The 21,661-nt window shown below is 41.5% G+C and overlaps 1 protein-coding gene across 3 annotated transcripts in view; it reads left to right on the forward strand.

The window, feature by feature from the left end:
- Positions 1-21,661, forward strand: part of CACNA2D3 (calcium voltage-gated channel auxiliary subunit alpha2delta 3) — a 2,334,275-nt gene that overhangs the window by 1,014,672 nt on the left and 1,297,942 nt on the right. For all 3 annotated transcript variants that reach the window (XM_085624637.1, XM_085624639.1, XM_085624638.1), the window contains exons 6-8: positions 11,820-11,951; positions 15,274-15,334; positions 15,422-15,572. In XM_085624637.1, the coding sequence (XP_085480763.1) occupies positions 11,820-11,951; positions 15,274-15,334; positions 15,422-15,572 (344 nt within the window). The remainder of the gene's footprint in view (positions 1-11,819; positions 11,952-15,273; positions 15,335-15,421; positions 15,573-21,661) is intronic.

Genomic DNA, 21,661 nt, shown 5'->3' on the forward strand with positions numbered 1-21,661 from the left:
AGGTACAACTGTGTATAAATACTGGACGTCAGTCACCAGCTCTTTAGTACACATCGGGACTAGTGAATACTCTGCCAGGAAGAAGGACTGCTGTGCTGCTGAAAGGGCTGCTACTCTGCTGGACTGCTACTCTAAAGGAACTGCTGCCCTGCTGTGTTTACCTGCTGCCTGCCGCTGCCTGGGGCCTACTGTTGCCTGGGGAGGGAGGAGTGGAACTGCCACTTCATCTTGAATCTAGGACCCTAGAGCGACTCTAAGGACTAGTCTACTGGCTTCCAGATCTGAGACTCAAGGACATAAAAGGCCCCCAACCAGTTTCAAGACCAAACTGCAGCGAGTCCCTGACCATCGTTTGGTGCCCTTTATATCCTGAAATCAAGCTTTTGGGCATTCCGTGACCGCGAAGGGCCCTGTTCATACCGGGACCACGCCACTCATACCGAAAATCAGCACAAGCCACAGCCAACTATTCCCTTTACACCACAGCATCTTTCATTCTTAGGAAACTGCCAACGCGAAGCTTGTGCCCACCGGTCCGTGATGCTCAGTTGCTCTTCGCACCATGCTGACAGCCTCCCACGACCCTCTCCCTTACTCCTTGCAGACCTCTACAATGCGAACAGGACTCTTGGCACAAAATGTGAGAAGGCAAAACTTCAACTGCAGGTGTGAACTTTTGAATTTGACCCAGTCCAGCATGACCAGATGGTGCTTTGTGCTTTATGGTGCTATTTTTCACTTTATTCTTTAAAAATTCAGAACTCCGGTTCTGCTGATGGAGTTTTGTCATCTTAGGGCCAGATGTAGGTAACTTCAATTTAGCGAGTCCTTAACAGCGATTTTTACCGAATCGCTATTAAGGACTCACTTAATAACGAATCGATAATTGAGATTCGTTATTAAGGAATACCTACCCATTCATTCCTATGGGCTAGGAGGTCCATAGGATTGAATTGGAAGATATTCACTATGAACAATTCGGTATTACCGAATCGCTAACAGCGGCATCTATTTCAAGGGTGCCAGGGTGTCCAAAGGACACCCTGTTGCACCCCTGAAATGTGCATGTGTGCACATGTGGCACACATCCATGCCCTAAGGTTATTACACATTCAGGTAATTCAGATTAATGTAACGTCCCACAACCAGTCTATAGACAATGGTAAATCTGTAATGTCAGTACATAGTTATACACACACCCATATTTATATTTGCATTGGAATATGTTAAGAGATTTACATCTAAGGTTAAAATGCACACACTGTAGTAACAATGCAGTATATATCTGATATAATCTGATTGAGAGGAACCGGTTTAGTTTGTTTTGCAATTCTTTATTGAGAAATCAGAACAAATCTATTTAAAAAAGGGAGGCGATGGGGAACATGAGATGCTATTCACGAGACAATAAAACAGCCCTAAAAAATACAGTACAAAATGAAACAAAACATTGGCTACATGACAAGCTGAGATCCCAAGAAACAGGGACCCTTGAAGGATGAGGAAGGACACATAGGTCCACACCTGCATACAAAATATTCAAAGATATGTGGGGGGACTAAAAAGGAAAGGAAAACATGACAAAAAAGGATGAAGGGAAAGGTAAAAACAAGCAGTGAATCAATACTCACATCCACATGCCCAAGGGAAGGAAGGGATGGGAAGAGGAGGATGAGGAACGGGAGTGAAGGGAAAGAGAGAGAGAAGGAAAAAGACGGGGAGCAAGGAGAGAGAAAGAAAGAGTGAGTAACATAGGCACGCATCTGCAAGGTTCCTTACCAGGTAGACTACGAAGGGCGATGTCAACATGGTGTGAAATAATTTAGCATCCAACCAACCTGGTAGGAATATGTGCGCATGAAGCTAAGACTAGTGGTCGGTGTCCTGGGTGGAGAGCATCCAGGTGTTAAGAAAGGCATCTTCTGCAGATGACTCATTCATAGAGAACTGTCTGTTACATCATCAAGAGCCATTCATCATGGGAAGGGAGGTGTGGGAACACCATTGGCTGAGAATGCAAATCTTAGGCATGGCGAGTGCCATATGAAGAGACTGCCCTGTAGGCAAGAGAGGTCATGGGAGTCCGCTAGGTCATGTACAAGGATCACGGGGTGATAGAGGGGGTTGAGACCGATATTGTCTCAAACAGTGTAGTGCCAACAACCTCCCAGAAAGGTTGAATCAAAGGGCAGTCAGAGAGTACGTGCATCAGGTCACAGCAGTCATGGGAGCAGCACCCAGGTATGTGTGGGGTAACAGGCCTGCTGCTCGCAGCTTCGCTGGAGTCCAGTGCCAGTCATGCAGTGACTTAAAAAGGGAAAACCAAAAGTGCCTCTTGTACCCCGTGGTCAAGCACCTACAGGAGTTCAGCCCAATTCTCCAGTTAGTAATCTGTCTGGATTCTGTTTTTCATGTGGTGCGGAGGCTATTGAGAAGGGGTAGAGAAAGATGATGGCTTAAGAGGCTACAGACATCACCTCATGGAAGTGGCCCTACGTTCAAAAATAGGAGACTACAAGAGAGGGTTGGAGGGCCCAGGGTCACACACACAGACAACAGCGGAGGCAATAATGTAGCTGTAGCCTTTTCAAGGCACGGACACCACTACACAACATGATTAATTTGTTGAACAGATCCCACTGGGGAGAGACTGATTGTGCACAAGCACATGGGGACTGACTTAATTTGGACCGCCTTATACCCTAATACAAATTGCCACTAAGGAATGACTGGTGGGTTTCCAACTCACACACACTGGATGATTACATGCACAATTGCTAACCCTGATGAAGTCTTTGACAGAATTAATGAAAGTGTTGGCTTGGCTCTTTAAAGCCTACAGTATTGATGGAAATGAGTAAAGATGTTATTTTTGAATAATCAAATTTCGGTTCCCTCTTCATATTTGGAAAAGAAGAGGGAAACTATGTGTTGAACTGTCTTGAAATGGCAAATCAGGAAAAAATGTCATCTATATTGAGTGGTCCCTCTATAATTAAGAGTTTGTACAGAATCTGTACAACAAGCAGTTTCTGAGAAGTGGGACTGTAAGAGGTTGAGCACTATTGAAATTGACACCAGTGCAGGTATCCTAAGACCAATACTGCTCCTTTTCTGTTTGTGGCTAAAGCTGTAGGTAATGCCAGAACTGACAGGGTGAGAGGCCAAATTCTTCATAGAGTGTCGCAAATGATTTGAGGGCACCCAGGCCAATCATCTGATGGAGACTGTTGATGTCCGCTGAGTTCCACACCTCCCAATACACCATCTCGCCACCTATGTGTAGGCTAGAGTTGCGCGACAGTGGTGTGTGGCCGTGAATAAGGGTGTCCACCCAGAGAGGCAGTGGACCTGTTGCCATGATTTTACCATGGCTTGCAGCATCGGTTTGGCGGGACCAGCCATAGGTCCGCCACCCATGCAGAGTGAGTGCAACCCTTGCAGGCAACCCAGCAGTGTATGCTCCACAAGCACCCTCTGTAGCAGGACCAGAATCACAGGGAGCATTCAAGCAAAATGTGATAAGTGGAGGGCTAAGGCTTAGGGCTCAACCTATGGGAGGCTCGTGCCCCCCCACATGAGCAGTGAGCCAGGAGTTTGGCGCTGGGCAAACAGGGACGGGAGGCTCCCCAGATGAAAGACCATATACACCGGTCCACCGAATGTAGAATGAGAAAAGGACCAATAAAGGCAGCAAACTGAGGAGGTAGGTGTATTGTGGTAGCAATACCATTCTCACCACCTGTACCTTCCCCCATAATGAGAGTCTGAGGTGGGTCAACTTCTCAAAGTCCAGCTTCATATGTGTCAGCAGGGGATCAAGGTTGTCTTCCACTAAGCAGTCCAGGCCTCTGTTTATATAGACCCCCAGATACCTAAGGCTCGAGGATTTTCATTAGAAGGGATAGGCAGACACCACCACACTGGTGGTCACCCGTGACAAGGGCAGTGCCTCACTTTTGTCCCAACTAACCAGTAACCGGAGATCGGCTGCATAGCCAGAAAGGATGTCTAGGAGGGCCAGGAGGGAACGAGGGAGGTCCGAGAGGGTAAGCAAGACATCATCCACGTAACGATAGACAGTGAACGTCCCTCCAGGGATGGGGATGCCAGTGAGGCACAGGGGTTTGCGAGGGGGTTTTATGGCAAGAAGGAAATGGGTCTGAGAGAAACCCTTCACAAGTAACCTGGGCAGTAGGCGAGTCGTAAAGCCAAAGGTCTTTGGCTAGGAATCCCTCTCCGGTCTAAAGCACCAGAGAGTCACAAAAAGGTACCCCCAATCAATGTTGTCAAATGCCTTATTGGCACCCAGAGAGAGGGCTAGACCTAGGGCCTCATTCTGCAGGTTTGTGGCTGACCACAAGGCATTGGCAAGAGTGTGAAAGTGATTCCTGGAAGAGTGGCCGTGAATGGACCCCACCTGCGTATGGTGAATCAGAAACAGCATCACCACCAGCAAGTATCTTGATGTCCCCATTAAGTAGGGAAATGGGTCTGAAGCTCCAACTTTCCTCAGCTTAGGAAGGACCCTTATTACCGCCCTGTTGGAGATGAAGGCAAGGGAGCCTACTTGGTCGGCCTCACGGACGGCTTCATAAAGGGAGTCCACCATGTCCTCCCCCACCCACTTATAGAACTCTGCAGGAAATCCATCTTCCCTTGGGGCCTTGTGGTAGGGAAGCCTGGAGATAGCCTGCGCTATCTCTGTTTTGCTAAATTTACCCCTGAAGCTGGTCTCTACCGGACTCATTGAGGCTGGAGAGGTGCACACTAACAAAGAAGGCCTCTAAGTGGGTAGAGACAGCCATCACCTCCGGGGTGTATAGAACCCAATAGAATTCTGTGAATTCATTAACAATGTCCTGTGGGTTGGTATGGATAGTACCACCCGTGGATTTAATAACTGGGATGGCAAGTGCTGTGTCCTGCTGACACAGCTGGTCCGCCAATAGCTGCCCACCTTCTCGCTCAGCTCATAGTTATGACCGTTAAGCTGGGGTAGTGTACACTTGACTTTAGAGGTAAACATGACTTTGAGGTCCATGCAGGCTTTCTCAAAGCAGCGGCGTAGAGGAGGCGATGTATTCCCAGTGTAGAGGTGTGTGAGGGATACAATCTGCCCTCCAGGACCCTCTACTGGAACTCTCTCTGGGCGTTGGCAAGGGCCGTGTCTTTCTTAAGCTGGCTGCAGATACTCACTTTAGCGGCCACCCATTAGACTCGGTGAGAAGAGACAGACCTGCCTGTTATGTTCTAAGTAAGTAGATATGTTCAGACATCACGGTTTACAGTCAAGACTCAAGTCTAGGGATAGCAGGATGGAGAATGGTTGGAGAGCACAACCACCAGGATCGGGGAGTCCTGGAAGAGGGTGACCACTGAGCGGCAAACCAGAAAGTAGTCCAGCCTGGATTGGGTACCATGAACTGATGATAAAATAGTATAATTCTGGTCCTCTGGGTGCTAGAGCCTCCAGAGATCCACAAGGCCATTATCAGAAATGACATCCCCTAGAAGGACCTAGCCCACATTATTACGTACATCTTGAGGGTTGATTCGGTCAAGCACCACATCACACACCAGGTTCCAGTCCTTTCTAATGACTAGTGGGATGCCAAAATTTCCATGGGGATACGGTTGAGCAGGAGAAAGAAGTGGCGCTTTAGACTGAGGGGTGCGTACACCAAGCCAACACAAGGTGTCTGCCTCCCGAGCCTGAGTTTAGAAAAGACATAACGACCATCAGGACTCATCCATGTCTTAAGCCTAGTGAAAGAGAGGCGCCTGCGTAAAAGTATTGCAACACCACACTTCCTGGTCGATCATAGGCTGGATGCAAGTGCTGTTGGACAACTGCTGTGGATCACCCACCTCTACACAATTTTTCAAACTCTGGGTGGAAAAGGTGGGTTTCCTGCAATAGAACCACATCCATGCATTTAGACTGCAGATAGGACAGCACCTCCTTATGTTTTATTAAATGTGTCAGGCCATTAACATTACTAGAAACAGCACGCAGGGGTGAGGGGGTGAGGAGGTATTGGCAGCTATCGTGGTGGGGCGGTGGCAGGGATGTACGGGTGCACTGAGAAAGAGGACACTAGAAAGCGAAGTGAAATATAAAAGGAAAAAGGGAAAAAAAAGAGGAATAGAAAAGAAGATGATAAAAAAAAAGGGAATGAATTGGATTGAACTCTAGGATGTGGGGGAGGGACAGGTAACCCGAAACAAGAACTAGTGAAAAGAAGAAAAGTGATAAAGAAGAGAGGAAGAAATAATCCGGCACTGAACCGAGGGCGGAAGCCTCAGCGGGAGCTGGTGACTGTGAACTGCAGGTTCACACAGCACAAGGGGGTGTTAGTGAAAAAGTGTTTAAAGAACAAAGGATAAAATGAAATAATAAAGTAAACCAAGCTAGCTATGGTAAGGGGTGAAGGAGGAAGATTATTGGGGATATTGAAGTTATGGGCACATTCTGGGAAGAAAAATACAATGTGGGAAAGGCAATTGGAATGTTGATATTACTAGCAAAGATATTGAGTAACTGCCATTTTTATGTGCAAAAACGAATTCATATCACTTTAGTATCTCTTTGAATATGCTGAACTTTAGTGTACCATTTTGTAACTGTTGCCTGAATTGTATTTACCCTGGTGTGCCAGATCGAATTCAAAGCATAGCTCAGTAGCCTTTAGTCCGGATAACGAAACATGCAGCAAGTGCATACGCATAACTCTACCTAGGGTAAATTAAAAGAGACTCTATAATGCTTGTACAGGTAATATAAAGCCTTAATAAACCTAGGGGCATATGTATCGAAAACCGTATTTGCGATTCTCAAATAGCGATTTTTTGAGAATCTCTATTTGAGAATTGCAAAACGGGATGTATTTAAAAATTTGCACATATTTTGCGAATTCTTAATATTCCTTAATTGCGATTAGCAAATTGCGAAATCGCAATTAAGGAATGCCTTCCCATTCATTCCTATGAGCCAGGAGGCCCATAGGAATGAATGAGAAGTAATTCTCAAATTGCGAATTGCAATTTGCTAATCGCAAATTGAGAATAATTTCAAAGGTGCAAGGGTGTCATGATGGCACCCTGATGCATCCCTGAAATGAATATGTGTGTGCATATGGCGCACATACATGCCCTTTGTATGTGCGCCACATGGCACTTTGAAAAATGCCAAAAATTGCATTTTTCAAAGAAATCGTAAATTACCACCAACTTGAAGTTGGTGGTAATTTGCGATTTCTTAAGGAGAATTCGCACGACTTGGGTGCGTGTTACATAGCATTTAAGGAATCGCAATTTGTGATTCCTTAAATGCTTACGCAAAATTAAGGAATCGCTAAATTAGCGATTCCTTAATAATGCGATGCGAAAATGGCTCATACATCACATTATGCGATTATGTATTCGCAAACGCTGTTTTTTTGCGAATTGCAGCGTTTGCGAATACAAAATCGCTTGATACATATGCCCCCTAATGATTAAATTGCCTCTAGTTGGAGATTTTTTGGTAAATCCTAGCATCAAATACCGTAATGCACTAATCTATGGTGCAGAAAAATGTAAAGAACTGTAAACTTAGGGTAAGAAGTGTAGGGAGAGAAAAAAAGGGAACGTTAATCTATTGGCTTCTTACAGTAAATGAGAAAAAAGGCAAGTGGGGATTCACCTCGAGAGCATTATTCATTACCATAAGATCTGAAACATCTGTTTCATTCCTCCATGAAGGGCACATACACTCAGCCGGTTTGCAATTTATACAGCAAAAACAAGGCAACTAAGCTGGAATAACGATTTTGAAAAAATAAACTGATTTTCTCAAGAGTATGAATTTCCTGAAAGACTGAGCATATGAATGGCTGGCTTGTGCTGATTATCTTTGCATGCATGATGGAGGAGTGGAGTCGGTAAGATAGGGCCAACTTGTTTTAACTTACAGATGATAGGAACACAATGAGGGAGACAAACTTCAAAATATACAAACTAGTAATCATGTGTTGCAGAGGTAAGCATTGATATGCATATCCCTAAACTTTTGGAACTGTATTGGCTCCAATGCTCCTGTTTTGCTGAAGATTAGAGTGAGCATTATTCTTAGCTCTACATCGGAGTTAATTTATCTCTGCTCGTTCTGATATGCGTTTTATTGCACAAAATGTTGATTTTGCTTTTTATAGTGATGTGAAAACACTCTTTTATTAAACATAGAGAAACAAATATGATGCCACCCTAGTTCAGTCCCAGCCATATGCAAATCAGTCTGGACCCTGTTCCTCATGGGAACAGTCCAGCCCGAACTGTAAAGCAAGGCATTCCCTGACTCATCAGCCAGTGGCGAAGTGAGCTAAAGAACGATGATGGATTCAACCCAGATCTGTTACTGGAGGTGAGTGTCTGAAAAGTTTCAGCACTCCGTCCATCATCTCCTTGTGTTTGCACTACCTGCTAGTACACATAAGAGGCTCCTCCTCACTTCTTGAATTCCACAACAAGCTGAAGACCTGGCTTTTGAGTAGGTTTACCAGGCCTTAGGTTTGGCTAGGCTCAGACCTGTTCAATACAAGGATACCCTCAAGGGGTCTACAACTCTGCAGAACATAACAGTGTGTAAAACAATAGTCACTTATTATTCTCATTATAGAGGATTCACATTGTAGAGTGTGTATTATTAATATTATCATTATTATTATCACTATTACTATTATTAGAGTTATCTTTGACCTTTATGAGCACTGAGACAAGTTACCAATGCCATAGTTTTAGGGTAGCCAACAGTTCAGTTTCAAGGAACAGTATGCTCATCGATTGGTAGCCACACACTTTACATATGGTGGAGAAGCTCATTGGGAAAATATTCTTCAAGCCATGAGTGAATGGTTAATGGGTGCAGAATTACAATGCAACACCATGGATCTATTAAAAATTTTCTTTGACTGACTGGCAGCACTCCGGCAAGGATAGATTTAAAAAACGGAAATACTTTAAGGAGAGGGCTTTGTTGTGGGTGGAAAAACTTTAATAACAATGAGGAATTAAATAATAATATCTTCACTGGTATATTGTGTTGTCATTATTGGACCCCAGTGGGCAAGAGAAGAAACAACAAAAATGAGTATCTCTGTGACCAGTCTCCAGAAAGTGTGGAAAGCTCCATCTCCCTCATGTTTCACAGCTGCCTCCTGAGAAAATACTGCATTTCCCAAACTCACAGCCACACAAACACAGCATGCAGATCGAAGGAAGGGGAAATTCGACCCCTTTCTCTAGCTCTGTCACCAGTATTATTGTAAATCCCCATCGAGATGGCTTAGCTCTTTCTGTCTGAATTATGTACTTCTCCATTGCCTTTTTTGTGTACTTCTTTATTGACCGAACATCGCAAGCAGAATTATGAACTTAGGTACCATCAAATGGTAGGACACTATGATCAGAGGACCGTTTAAGATATTCTACAGGAGTGGGTGTTGGCTTCAAATGGAGACCCAAAAAGCAATTGAGACCTTTGCTTTGAGACTTCAAACTGACACACATATGGTCAGTGCACCCTGCGGATGGACAATCCTGGAACTGGATAGTTACTGCTAGACGGCGGTGTCCTAGCAGGCCATCTGAGGACTATTCTTTAACTGGTTTGGTGCTGAGGACGGAACCATTCCATACTCTGCCCACAACCAGGAAATCGCTCTGCTACTTACAGCAGAGGGATTTTCTTTTTTCTTTGTCTGGGTGCCCAATGCAGAGTCAACATAAAAACATATTTTAAAAAATGCCTTTATGGACAAGCTTTGGTTCCCCTTAGTTTTTCATTTTATACATTTGTAGGCTGACTCTGCTTTGGGCACCCACACAAGTGCTGTGTTCTTTTGATTGGGAGACAGAGGAAAACACTGGGGGGTAGGAAATTTGTGCCGGCACACTGATCCCACACAGAAATGTGAAGCAAATGTGAATTTCTAGCTGAATTTGAGGTTTGCATGGGATTTTGAATAACAAACCTTTGCGGGATCCATTCAAGCCATACCTACCTGGGCTCCGCCGGGTGTCTAGTATTCAGAAATGTTCATGGAGAGCTTTGTACAGTGGGAATTGATTCCAGATGATTTTAAAATGGATCTGTGCCAGGTGTAGCTTTCCATATGGACTCCAATAGGAATTTGTGAATTCAAAAGAGTAGTAAAACTACACTCTGATGTAGATTCATGATAGTTAAAAGACTCCCAGTTTTTTTGTTTTTTTGCAGTTTGAATCTTGACAAACAGTCTCTCTGCAATGTTTCTAGAGGGTCTGAAGAGAAAACCATCTAGGTCAGGCATAGCCACATCATAAGAGAGGTACCAGTATTACATAGCTCCCATAGTTGAATCTGCATTATTTTAGTTTTCTAATTCATCATAATGTCTTTTTTTGCAAATGTACTCCTTCTACTACTCTAAATTCAGTAATCATTCATACAGTTAAACACTTTGGATGGATAAAATTGATGGGATAAATTACTTTACATTAATTAATTGACTGCTATGTTTGTCTGTTTTTCACAAGGACAAGAGTTGGACCTTTGTATTTGCTGCATAGGTGAACTGAACTTTTTCTATTGCCATGAACATGAAAATGCAACTACATTTTTGGAGCTCCAAAATGCCACTCACAATAGTGTGACTTTCTGTTCTTAGTCTGCAAGTACAGATGCTCACTCGGAATCAGCAGGATGAGTTAGGGTCATGCTGTAAGAGTAGTGTGCTGTGCTTGCAGACTCTGGCTGGCCCTGAACGCTTATTGGCGAAGCTACAGAACACATAATAATAATAATCCACATTTGTAAAGCGCGAACAATCACCCGTAAGGGTCTCTAGGCGCTGGGGGCCGTCAGGAAGATTAAGCAAGCTATTGCCCAGAGTCACATACTGCTGTGATGTGTGTTGGATCTCACGAGCGACAGAGGTTTATGGACATGAGTCTACTGACGTAAGCAGTCTCATGTCCCTACACCGATGTCACCCTTTGGAGTACACTTGACCGGTACTAGCCTTTGAGAGCCTTGGCATCTTAATGTTTTGAATTACTTCTGTACCTCTTCCTATGGGGATACATATAACACACTGCTGCAATCCTCATGTAAGTAGCAACTAGTGAATTACAGCGATTTTCAATGCTGAATTTGAACATTTCTGCCTCCTGTTAATTATGGGTATTTCACTGCAGTAGCACTGCATCTAGCATGACGTGCACCGGCGAATGGATTGCAAGCCAGGCCATATCTGACTACGTTCTTTTGTGATTAATTGGTGCAATAAGTTACACACCCTGTCACATCACTCCATGTACTTTTTTCCAGGTATTTGTTGGGTAAAAATGTAAATTTGGCACCTACAATATATGTTTTCACACACGTGCAGTTTTGTTTTGTGAGTCGGTGCATGTGTAAAATGAGCGTTTTTCCCCCATCTTTGTTAGTGCAGATGGGGGACAATGGTTTACTAACATTGCCTACTCGCTCTATCTCTCTGACACATTTACACGCTGTTTTCCTGGCTCGCTCTCTGACTTTCTTGCCCTTCCTTCCACTCCACTCTTTCGCTCTCTGTTTTTCTTTCTCTATTGCTCACATTCTCTCTCTCACCCTGCTTCACTCTGTCATCCTCTTCCTAGCTCCCCACACATTCTTTAAGAATATTTGTGCAAAAAGTATTACCTAATAAGCTGAATGATTTCTGAATTAGCAACAAATATTTCTATATTTTGATGTACAATTCGAATTAAAAGATACAGAAGTAAATACATATAAGTTTTCTCTTTTTTCTCAGATCCAGAAATAGTAAACGGGATATTTTGGTCTGAATCCCTAAATAAGGTTTTTGTAGATAACTTTGATCGTGACCCGTCCCTCATTTGGCAATACTTTGGAAGTGCAAAGGGCTTTTTTCGTCAGTATCCAGGTGCGTAAATATTTTCAGCTATTTAATTATGAAATAAATGTTGTATTATGTATCAAGTGAACTGAAGAATAGAAAGGATTGAAATAAATGAAGAGGTGCACCAGAGAAAAATGAGGGTCCAATATGTATTCTAAAATATATCCTTTATTATATTTCTTCAGTAAACGAAAGATAAAACCCAGCCAACGCGTTTCGTTCCAATTGCTCCTGGTATTTCCTCAGGGCTTAACATATTCTTGAGCAAGTGTTTACTTGTATTATTAGGACTGATCATCCATCCGAAATTTGAGGTCTGAAGCTTCTATTTTAGTGATTGACCCGTCCAAATCAAATCCCTCCGGTATTCACCAAAGGAGTTAGTGAACAACTTAATTCAACATCTTGATACCTATCTCACAAGTCCATGAAAGCTGATTCGATAGAGCTGTCTTTATCTTTATCTTTCGTTTACTGAAGAAACATTTGGTCTGCTGGACAGTGGCACTGAACAGCAACAGGTGAGTTGTGCACAGGACATTATATACTATATGAACTATGATTGAGGTGTGGTTGTTCTTGTCCGCGGTAGTCCTTTGTTGTTGTTTTTTATTGAAGAGTAGAAAGCACAATAAAGTATCTCCTTTTTGGCTTCTTTGATAGAGAAGAAATTTTATGAATTAGGAAAATCGTATTAAAGTACAGTCAAGTATTTAGAAAAAACTGAGCCAATGCAGGCACATCTTCAGTCAAATATTTTTTGTGTTGAAAAAACGTTATTAACATAATTTACTAATAGAATTTCTAGATTCACTTTCACATATGTCCTCACTGATCTCAGCCTTCTGCCCATCTTTTGTAGGTTTTTTTTCCAGGTATATTAGTATATTAGTTGACCAAACCTGCACAGTATTGATGACCTCTCTCAAGGTTGTGTTTTTTAAAATGTTCTCTATGCACATAACTTACTTCTGCTTCACTAACCTACACCTATATTAGTGTTGATTCCCTTCATGTATTTTACTGGTTGGAGCTCCTCGTCCCACTCTTTCTCATAAAAAGCTGACAGGGATGAATGTTACTCCTTGTCATGAGTGCAGCTTGAACAAATATTGATATTTTCTATCTATTTTAATGAAAGGATTTTTGGTTGTAAATAAAATAAGCTGGTATAAAAAGATGTGCTGTTGACTTTGCCATTATGGCCATTAGAAATGATTAATCAATAAAGCAATAGCATTAGAAATAGAAATTCGGGACAATCGAAGCCTCATTAATATAATGTTTAAAATATATTTAATACAAGCAGTATCAAAATACAAAAAACAATCCTTCTTCACAGAGTGCAACATTTAGAAAATATTGATTCCATGAGTAAATTAAATTTGAATTAGAAAAAATAGATTAATTACATACAGTAACAGATATCTTCCTCCATTGTAGCAATTATATATCAAGAGTAGTGCTCAGAGTCTTGTGATTGTTGTAATATATATTTATTATTGTATACAAATGTTGTATTTTCCACCACCAACACAATATTAAAATGCTGTGCTGCTAATGTTCCTTCTACTTCTACTTCTGAAAGGCGTACACCTTACTTTAGCACCATTCATAAAGGTACATTTATGGGTGGAAATGTCTGATAATTAATTACACCTACATCTTTGGGTAAATCTCAACCTAAATGTAGTTCAGCAACTGTGGGTGAAAATGTATGCCTACCAGTTAGAGTTTGTGTTCTGAGATCCTTACATGACTCCTTTATGAGTATAAAGTAAAAAGTTAAATTTTAAGCGTAAGTCTGCCAAATGTAGTTCTACATAGTAGGCAGAAAATCTCTCTATGTTATGTAGAACCTCGAATTTAAAAAGGTAGGGAAACACAAATGACCCATGGGAAAAACATTACAAACTTGACAAACTACTTAGGCGGAGCACAAAAATGGAACCCACATCCTGGACTCTGTGCTCTTCCTTGTGCACAACAAAATGTCCTTTTTTATAGTTGTGTTGTATATACTTGGACATACGTGTGTGTATGTGTGTGTGTGTGTGATGATGTGTCTTTGAGTGGAGGTAGAGTAGTGTTAGATGTGGGATGTGAAATGTGCCAGCAATGTTTAAAATCATATGACTATGTTTTACATAATTTTTGTCTTTTTTAATTTGTACAATATGATATAATGCGTCTAAGTATTGTCTAAAGTTATATAGTCATTTTCTTCTGTTATTCATTTTACATTTTCGGGTGTAGGTCGTTGTGCATGGAGTGTTCTTCTGACCTTAATTTATTTCTATATGGTTCCCTTGCAGTACTGCTGAGTGATCATGTGTGGCTGCGACTTACTCCAAGGCTTGGCTGGAGTTGAGTTGAACTGGTGTGTCTGTAGTACCACTGGAGTAGAACAGGGTGTAACTTTATTAATTTAGGCAGGTGTATTTTTGTATTTGCATCACCCTCATGTCCCTCCCTGCACTGGTCCGTAATTTCCATTTTCCTATTCGATCTTTGCATGAAATAGTCACTATTTTCCAGGCACTACCCCTTGCCACAGCCACAATTACACCTAAAACATACAACTCAATTTTAAGAGATCCTGGCACTCATAGCAAAGAACTCTGCAAAGAAGAGATGAACCAGAATAGGGTTAGGTCTAAAATCATGCCTTTGTGGAGTACCACTACAAGAATTAGGAAATATTTAAATATTAAGGAAACATTTCTGAAATTGGAAGTTGTTCAACTTTTGCTCATAAAATGTGTTGTGGTGATACTAGGAAAACTCTGTTGAATGTCAGTGCAACCAAAATATAATTTCACATTAGGAGAGCATGAATTCTGCAGAAAAATCTTTATCATAAGTCTCCAAGTTCAATATTTTAACCACATTTCTTAATTAACCTCACCACCTACTGGTGCATATAAGGATCTCATTTGAGTATCCAGTTAAGGTTTAAATAGGCATTCACAAAAGACCACAACATTGGATCTCCTTAGTAGTATTCAGACTTCTTGACTTGTTTATTTTCTCTTAATGAAGCATGGGTGAAGGAGATTACAGTACCTGTGATAACAGGGAACCTAAATCCTAGGACAAAACCAAGAGGACTATTGGTGCATTTTCTTCCACAATCTTGATTAAGTGACTTCTGTCAGTTATGTGTAACTTTCTGGAAATGTTGATCTTTTTTGCAAAATGTACTTGTGTGTATGGGGATTTGTGAGTTGATGGTGCGCACACAAAGAAGGGAATTCTATTTCACAAAGTTAAGTTTGAAAAAGGAGTAATGGTATTCTGCATCCACTATTAGCAGATATTTGTAATGATAATTTACTTTCTTTAGGTATAAAGTGGGAACCAGATGAGAATGGAGTCATAGCATTTGACTGCCGTAATCGTAAATGGTAGGTAAACAATCATACATCTGATTGTTTTGAAAGTTTAAACAACAAAACAGACATATTAATATATGTATTTACTATTTTATCTAGGTACATTCAGGCGGCCACCTCTCCAAAAGATGTGGTGATTTTAGTGGATGTCAGTGGAAGCATGAAAGGCCTTCGGCTAACAATTGCTAAGCAAACTGTTTCATCTATTCTCGACACTCTTGGAGATGATGATTTTTTCAACATTATTGCTGTGAGTTTGTTAAACTTGTTTTTATTTTCTTCATACACTGCTGTTTCTCTTTTTTAGAAGATCCAAATTCAGATTGTTGTTCGAAGGTACTGAAATTTCTCATGTAATGCCTTTATAATTCCAACACAGTAGTCACCTTTTAGTACACTGATGGCAAGAGATGTGAGACTAGCTTTCTTTTAAGAATAAAAATGATGCTACTATTTGTTACACAAAGCAAATAACAACGCACTTGCACCATAGTTTACAGATCTGATCCTACCTATCTTAACAGAAATATAACATTTAGCACAAAACTCCATCACCGCCCACCATTTCTTCATCATGACTTCATGAGTGGCTTTAATTTTATAAAGGATGCTTTGCTGTAATGAAAAATAGAGTGAAGTGCTGCACTGGCTTGACAGAATCCCTTTTCTGCATGGAGCTCTGCAAGGTTACTTGGTAGAAGTAGCTTCCGGAGGAGATCTCTTGACCTTGGGCAACCTTCAGAGTTGCCCTCCCATCGTATCTGGTACTGTTGGTGTTCAATGAATGATGGTAATCCTTCACTAAAGTGTGCACCCTCTTGCAAAATCAGAATCTCGGGGGCTACCTCTACACTACTATATGTGCTTGTAATATTACTAGTACCCCCTCCTCCTCCATGGCACTAAGAAAATCCTAGTCAAATTACAGACTTCTAATGGCCAGTCATGAGCTTTCAGTTGTCATGCCCCACTGCCAACACCCCATCAATTTGCACCACCATGCTATTAAAAAGCAGTGGGGATTACCGTCACACAATCTTTAAAAGGTGCAGATTCAGCGTTACTGGTAGTGGTTGATGTATGAATAACTTCATCAGTAATGCTGGTATTGCTGCCTCAGCAACTGCATCATAATTTACAGCACAGTTTTGACTCCCAGTGCATTGACTGGTGAGGATTCCCATTTCCCTTCCAAAATCCCAAATTTAGGCTGATTAGCAATATATGAATATCATGAAGTGCATCATCACTAATTTGGCTGATGGGGCAAATTATATTTAAGGGAACCCGAAAATGTATGAAATGTTGGAAAATTCATAGTTTATGGAGATTTATTATTTTTTGGAAAAGTAATATAAGATTTTTGCATAAAGCTGTGGAACAAGGGCTACATACAGAGAGAGCAATGTGGCAATTACAAGGGAGTACAATAGCAGAGTCCCAATGGCACACACTCAGCTTCTAGTCAGCAAGTTTTAAAAATCTTATTTCTTTATTTCAGTGTCTCATTCCCTACTGCCCTATCGCTGCCACACCCTCCAGAACCTCTTTTCCTTATTGCTCCCCACGTCACCCTTCTATGTGCCACAAACCCTCACCATTCCCTACAAAGGCTCTGTGCCTTCAATGAATGCTGCGACAGCGGTGGTTCCACTGAATGCACAGAAATCGATGCTTGCCAGATGGAGATCTCTAAATACGGTATTGGTCCTCTGCCAGGGGAGCGGAGGCCATAGCCTCTGATGACTTAGTGAGCCACCAGGCCACCCACCAGGCTATAAATGAGCCTCTCAGATGATTCATTACATTAGGTTTTACTGAGGTTTTCCACTGCCATGAGGAGAGTTGTAGACAGATAATTAAGATCATCCCAAATGTACAAATGTTTGGCATTCTGCGAGTGTTTTACTTCATCTGGGTTATTGTAAACCTTCATTAAATCAAATCAAGCCCATCTTTGCTGTCCCATCAACTAAAATTAAGTCATGGTGGACTAAAACATTTTATTAGTGCCTTCTTGCCACCTGATTTAGACAGAGGGGGTGTGAATCTCGACTCTGCATGCCAAAAGAGTTATTTCTAGGATAATTTTGATGCCTAAAGTGGAGTGTCTATGGTAAGACATACCAACATAGTTAGCAGAGGGGGAAAGAGCAAAGTTGATGGGTCCAGTGTTATATAGAGATGTATATTAGTTAACAGTGATAGCAATGCAGCTGTAGTATTTTACACCAGGTCGTTTGGTGCAGATGATCATGTAGGTTGGTGAATTTTTTTATGTTTAGGTAAAGAGCAGCTGTTCAGTAGCTCATCACTAATAACAGTTGCTCATTTATTAGGAGGTTTTTTTTGGTGCCAAGTGCAGCTATTCACTATAAAAAAAGTTAAAAAAACAGAAACTTAGTCCACGTGAAGTTAGACAGCATTTTACAGCGCTCTATATTTTAGGCTAGAGTAAGAGTGTTTGAAGGAGTATTGAGTAAGATATCTTCTTGCTCGCATCCTGCAGTATCCCGGAGCCAGTGTGTATGTTGTGCCCTCACTGGGCAGGTGTACTGAATGAATGCACCAGTGTTTATTTAAATATCTACACTACCCGGAAGTGAGACTCCAGGGGCTTTGAGATTGGGCGAGTGAAATCGCCACCGCCCCTCCCAGATCACAAACACAGTCACCTAAAAACAGAACTTGTGAGGGAAGGTGAAAAAGTACTGTATTGACATATAAAAGTAATGACCTAAAGCAAGAAGTTAAGAAAAAATCTTTGAGCCCGGTGATATACAAGAAAGTGGAAAAGTAGTGGCAAACGCATTGAATTAAAAGAACAAAAATAAAGATGAGTAATGAATTGTGCTAGTGATAGGTAATAACTGACATGGACATGGGAGAGGAATCAAGGGGAATCAAAGAACAGATCTTCCAAATAAAAGTTATGGCCCATACTGAACTTTCTCCTCACACTGTCCTGATTATCTCATTCCCCCTTACAGCTCCCCACTTCTAAATCCTTACTCCTGGTATCTGGATGATTTGACTGTGATAATTGTTGCTTCATATAAGCAGCATATGCAATTCTTATTTTAAGCCATTTAATATTCTTCACCATTGATACAGCATGCACCACACATTCAAGTGGAGCTTGACACTTTTAGTAGTACTTCTTCTCTAAACCCATCCTCATTGCACTGATTTTATTGACATTATAAAGACAAACAGCTGAATTGGCATTGCTTTCTTCCTAATGTACAGCTATCTTCCAAAATATCTTCTTTCCCTGAATACAGTCTTTTCATTCCATTATTTTTCGACGCAATTTGTCTGCAAATTTCTGTTCCAGGGAAGAGGTGTGGCGCAGCGGCCAGTGCGACTGACTCCGGAATCTGGGGATCACGGTTCGATCCCCAGCGCCGGCGGCAGATTAGCCCAGCACCATGTGACTCTGGGCAGTAGCTTGCTTAAACTTCCCGACAGCCCCCAGCGCCTAGAGACCCTTACGGGTCATTGTTCTCGCTTTACAAATGTGGATTATTATTCCAAATCCCACATCCTCACTGCAGCCTGTGAAGGCTTGATTCGTGAAGCTTTTTCTGTAAGTGGTAGTTTCTTACTCTAGACGCCCATGTACTTAACTCATATGTTCTTTCTGTGATAAAACATGTTTTACTCCTGGCTCAACACATAAAATTAGTTTGAAACTGAGTTGTGAGCAAGGCATGAACATAAACAACTACTTTCTAACTCGGGGCAATGGTTTATGAGAATGGAACTAGATGTTTCTTATTAATTGTGAGATTAGTGTACCATCAAAACAAATGGATACATACCGAACGTGCCTTGACTCACTAGGTTCTACACAATACCACAAGTTTGTTCAATAGGTGTAAGAGAAAATTTCAAACACAGCGGCCAGTAACCATGAATGATGAAAAGCAAACATGTGTGACTGGATTGCGGTTTGTTTTTGGGTGTGTATTTGCACCAGATCCTGCCAATCAGCCACAATAACTTGAAGGCATATGAAGAACCTGATAGCCTCATAAATCATTTGACTAGAAGTTAAATGATATTGTGTAAAACATCAGGACTGATGACAGGCAAGATTGTTTTTCTGCAATGAAGTGGCTGTGCCCTGGAGCAGTGCTGCTTTATATAAGGTTGTAACTCAGTGATAAACTGAAAACACGGGTAAGCAAGATGGGAAGGGGGTGCAGAACAAATCCCGAATTCACGGCTGGGGCTAGGGGAGTTGCAGACTGGTGGAATAATAAAGGTATAATTAGATTAACATATACAAAACAGCTTTAAACATTTGGCCTAATGCATTAGTCATTATCACTGCGCTTGGTCCAGTGAATGAGAAACAAATTTGGGGGCATATCAACAACAACCGGCGATAATTATCTCTAAGCGCACTTAGCGCTAGGATAATTATCGCCGGCTAGCGTGAATTTTTATCGCTGACATAGCGTGCTATTAGCAACGCTTATCTCAATAGCGATAAAAATCCTCACGCTAACAGGCTAACGTGAGATTATCGCTGGAAACCCAGCGATAATCTCATGTTACCTTGTTGATAGGGACAGGCAAATTTAGCCATGATATCCTCCTCCCATAGGATATCATGGCTAAGTCAGAAAAATACCAGATGTAAAAAAGCAGCGTTAACCGCGGTTAGCGCTGCTTTTTTTGTCTCTAACAGGGTTAGCGACATTCTTGATAATAGGAGAAATGTCACTTAGTGACATTTCTCCTATTAATTTACTCTGGAACGCCCCCTTTGCATCTCATTAGAGATGCAAGGGGAAGCGTAAAGTAAAAGGGTGCTAACATGCAAATTTGCATGTTAGCACCCTGTTGTTGATAGGGCGCTAGTTTTATCTCTCCTTTTTGGCTTTTAAAGCCAAAAAAGCAGAGATAAAGCCCTTGTTGATATGCCCCATAGGACGGTATTCTGAAAAATATTTAAATTTACTTTATTGGCTCCTTTACAAAGACTTCCGTCTTATATTGTGACTGGGGCAAGGACTTCAAAATGGGAGAAATGTGTGCTGTAATCGCTTATCTCCCATTAGCAGAGCATCCCTTAGAATACAATAGCTCATGCCCCCTTTGGAATGAGCTAGGAAAAAGTAACTGGATTAGGGCCATGCCACATGATACCTTTTTTTAGACCATTTGCTGAAGCTTCACATATCCTTGTGTTCAGGTATTATGCCAATACAGCTCATAGCAGTGACATTGTGGTGCAGCTCAATCCATGCTGTCTGAAGTAGAAGAGGAGTCCGATCACCAGCCTTTTTCTCTGACTCAAGCACAGATATCCATAGATGCCAAATTCCCACACATCATGAAGGTCACAGTAGGACAATTAAGGCCCTCACTTTGTAGGCTGAGATTCTAGTTTCCCATTCCCTATATTACAGAAGGGGTGTGCAAAACCATAAACTTTTTTAAAGGTATATTAAGAAATTCTATAAAATTTCACTGTGAGCATGAAATGTTGTTTGCACATATCCTGTGCACCTTCTTTATGTGAGGGCGCACTTTGCATCAAAAGGTCTTGCGTGATACCAGCAGGAGCCTTTCTCGCGAAGAAAGTATCCCCCAGCAAGACGTTTTCTTCAAGAAAATTGAGGAATGCGATGTTTTGAAAAATTCTTTAAATTTCACAGAATGCAAAATTATGGAATTAAGAACATTTTACCTGCCTTTCTCAGGCCTACCTACCAGTTCCAGAATATTATGTGGTGTTGGCTAAGAAGCCCTGAATGGCTGATGGTGACTGATGTGGCATGGAGGCAGTTAACAACTATCATCCAGGGTTACTGGTCTGAGGCTCCTCTTCTGTGGCAAAGAAACTCCCAACTCATTACCACTTTTTCCAAATGCAGATCTTCTAGATCTCTGGGGAAGCAGTCTCAGAACTATAGGATACCTAATACCTGGTGTATCATCCTATCACCTATAGTATGAGGTGTCATACCTCTGACAGTGTGTACCAGGAAATATAATTCAGAGTACTGAAGATTAGTTAGTAATCTAGGCATGAGAGCACATTTTGGTTCGTGCTAGAACCATACAGTTTACAACCTTCTAGCTGGTATGGCAACCTATTGTTTACACTGCATGTGAGGTAATACATCATCCAAGTGGATACTTCATTGTAGTTATTATTAAAGCTTTAGAGACTTTGCAGAGAATATATATATCGGAATAATTGTGCCTCACCCAACTAATGGCGTGAAGTTAGTGGTTAGCATTTGAAGTGGTTCTTCCAGAGGACCTCTGTCTTTGGTAAAATAACCATTGTCCAGCAATCATAATTTGCGGAATGCTGCA

The sequence above is a fragment of the Triturus cristatus genome, chromosome 9 (genome assembly GCF_964204655.1).
Source record: "Triturus cristatus chromosome 9, aTriCri1.1, whole genome shotgun sequence".
NCBI lineage: Eukaryota > Metazoa > Chordata > Amphibia > Caudata > Salamandridae > Triturus > Triturus cristatus.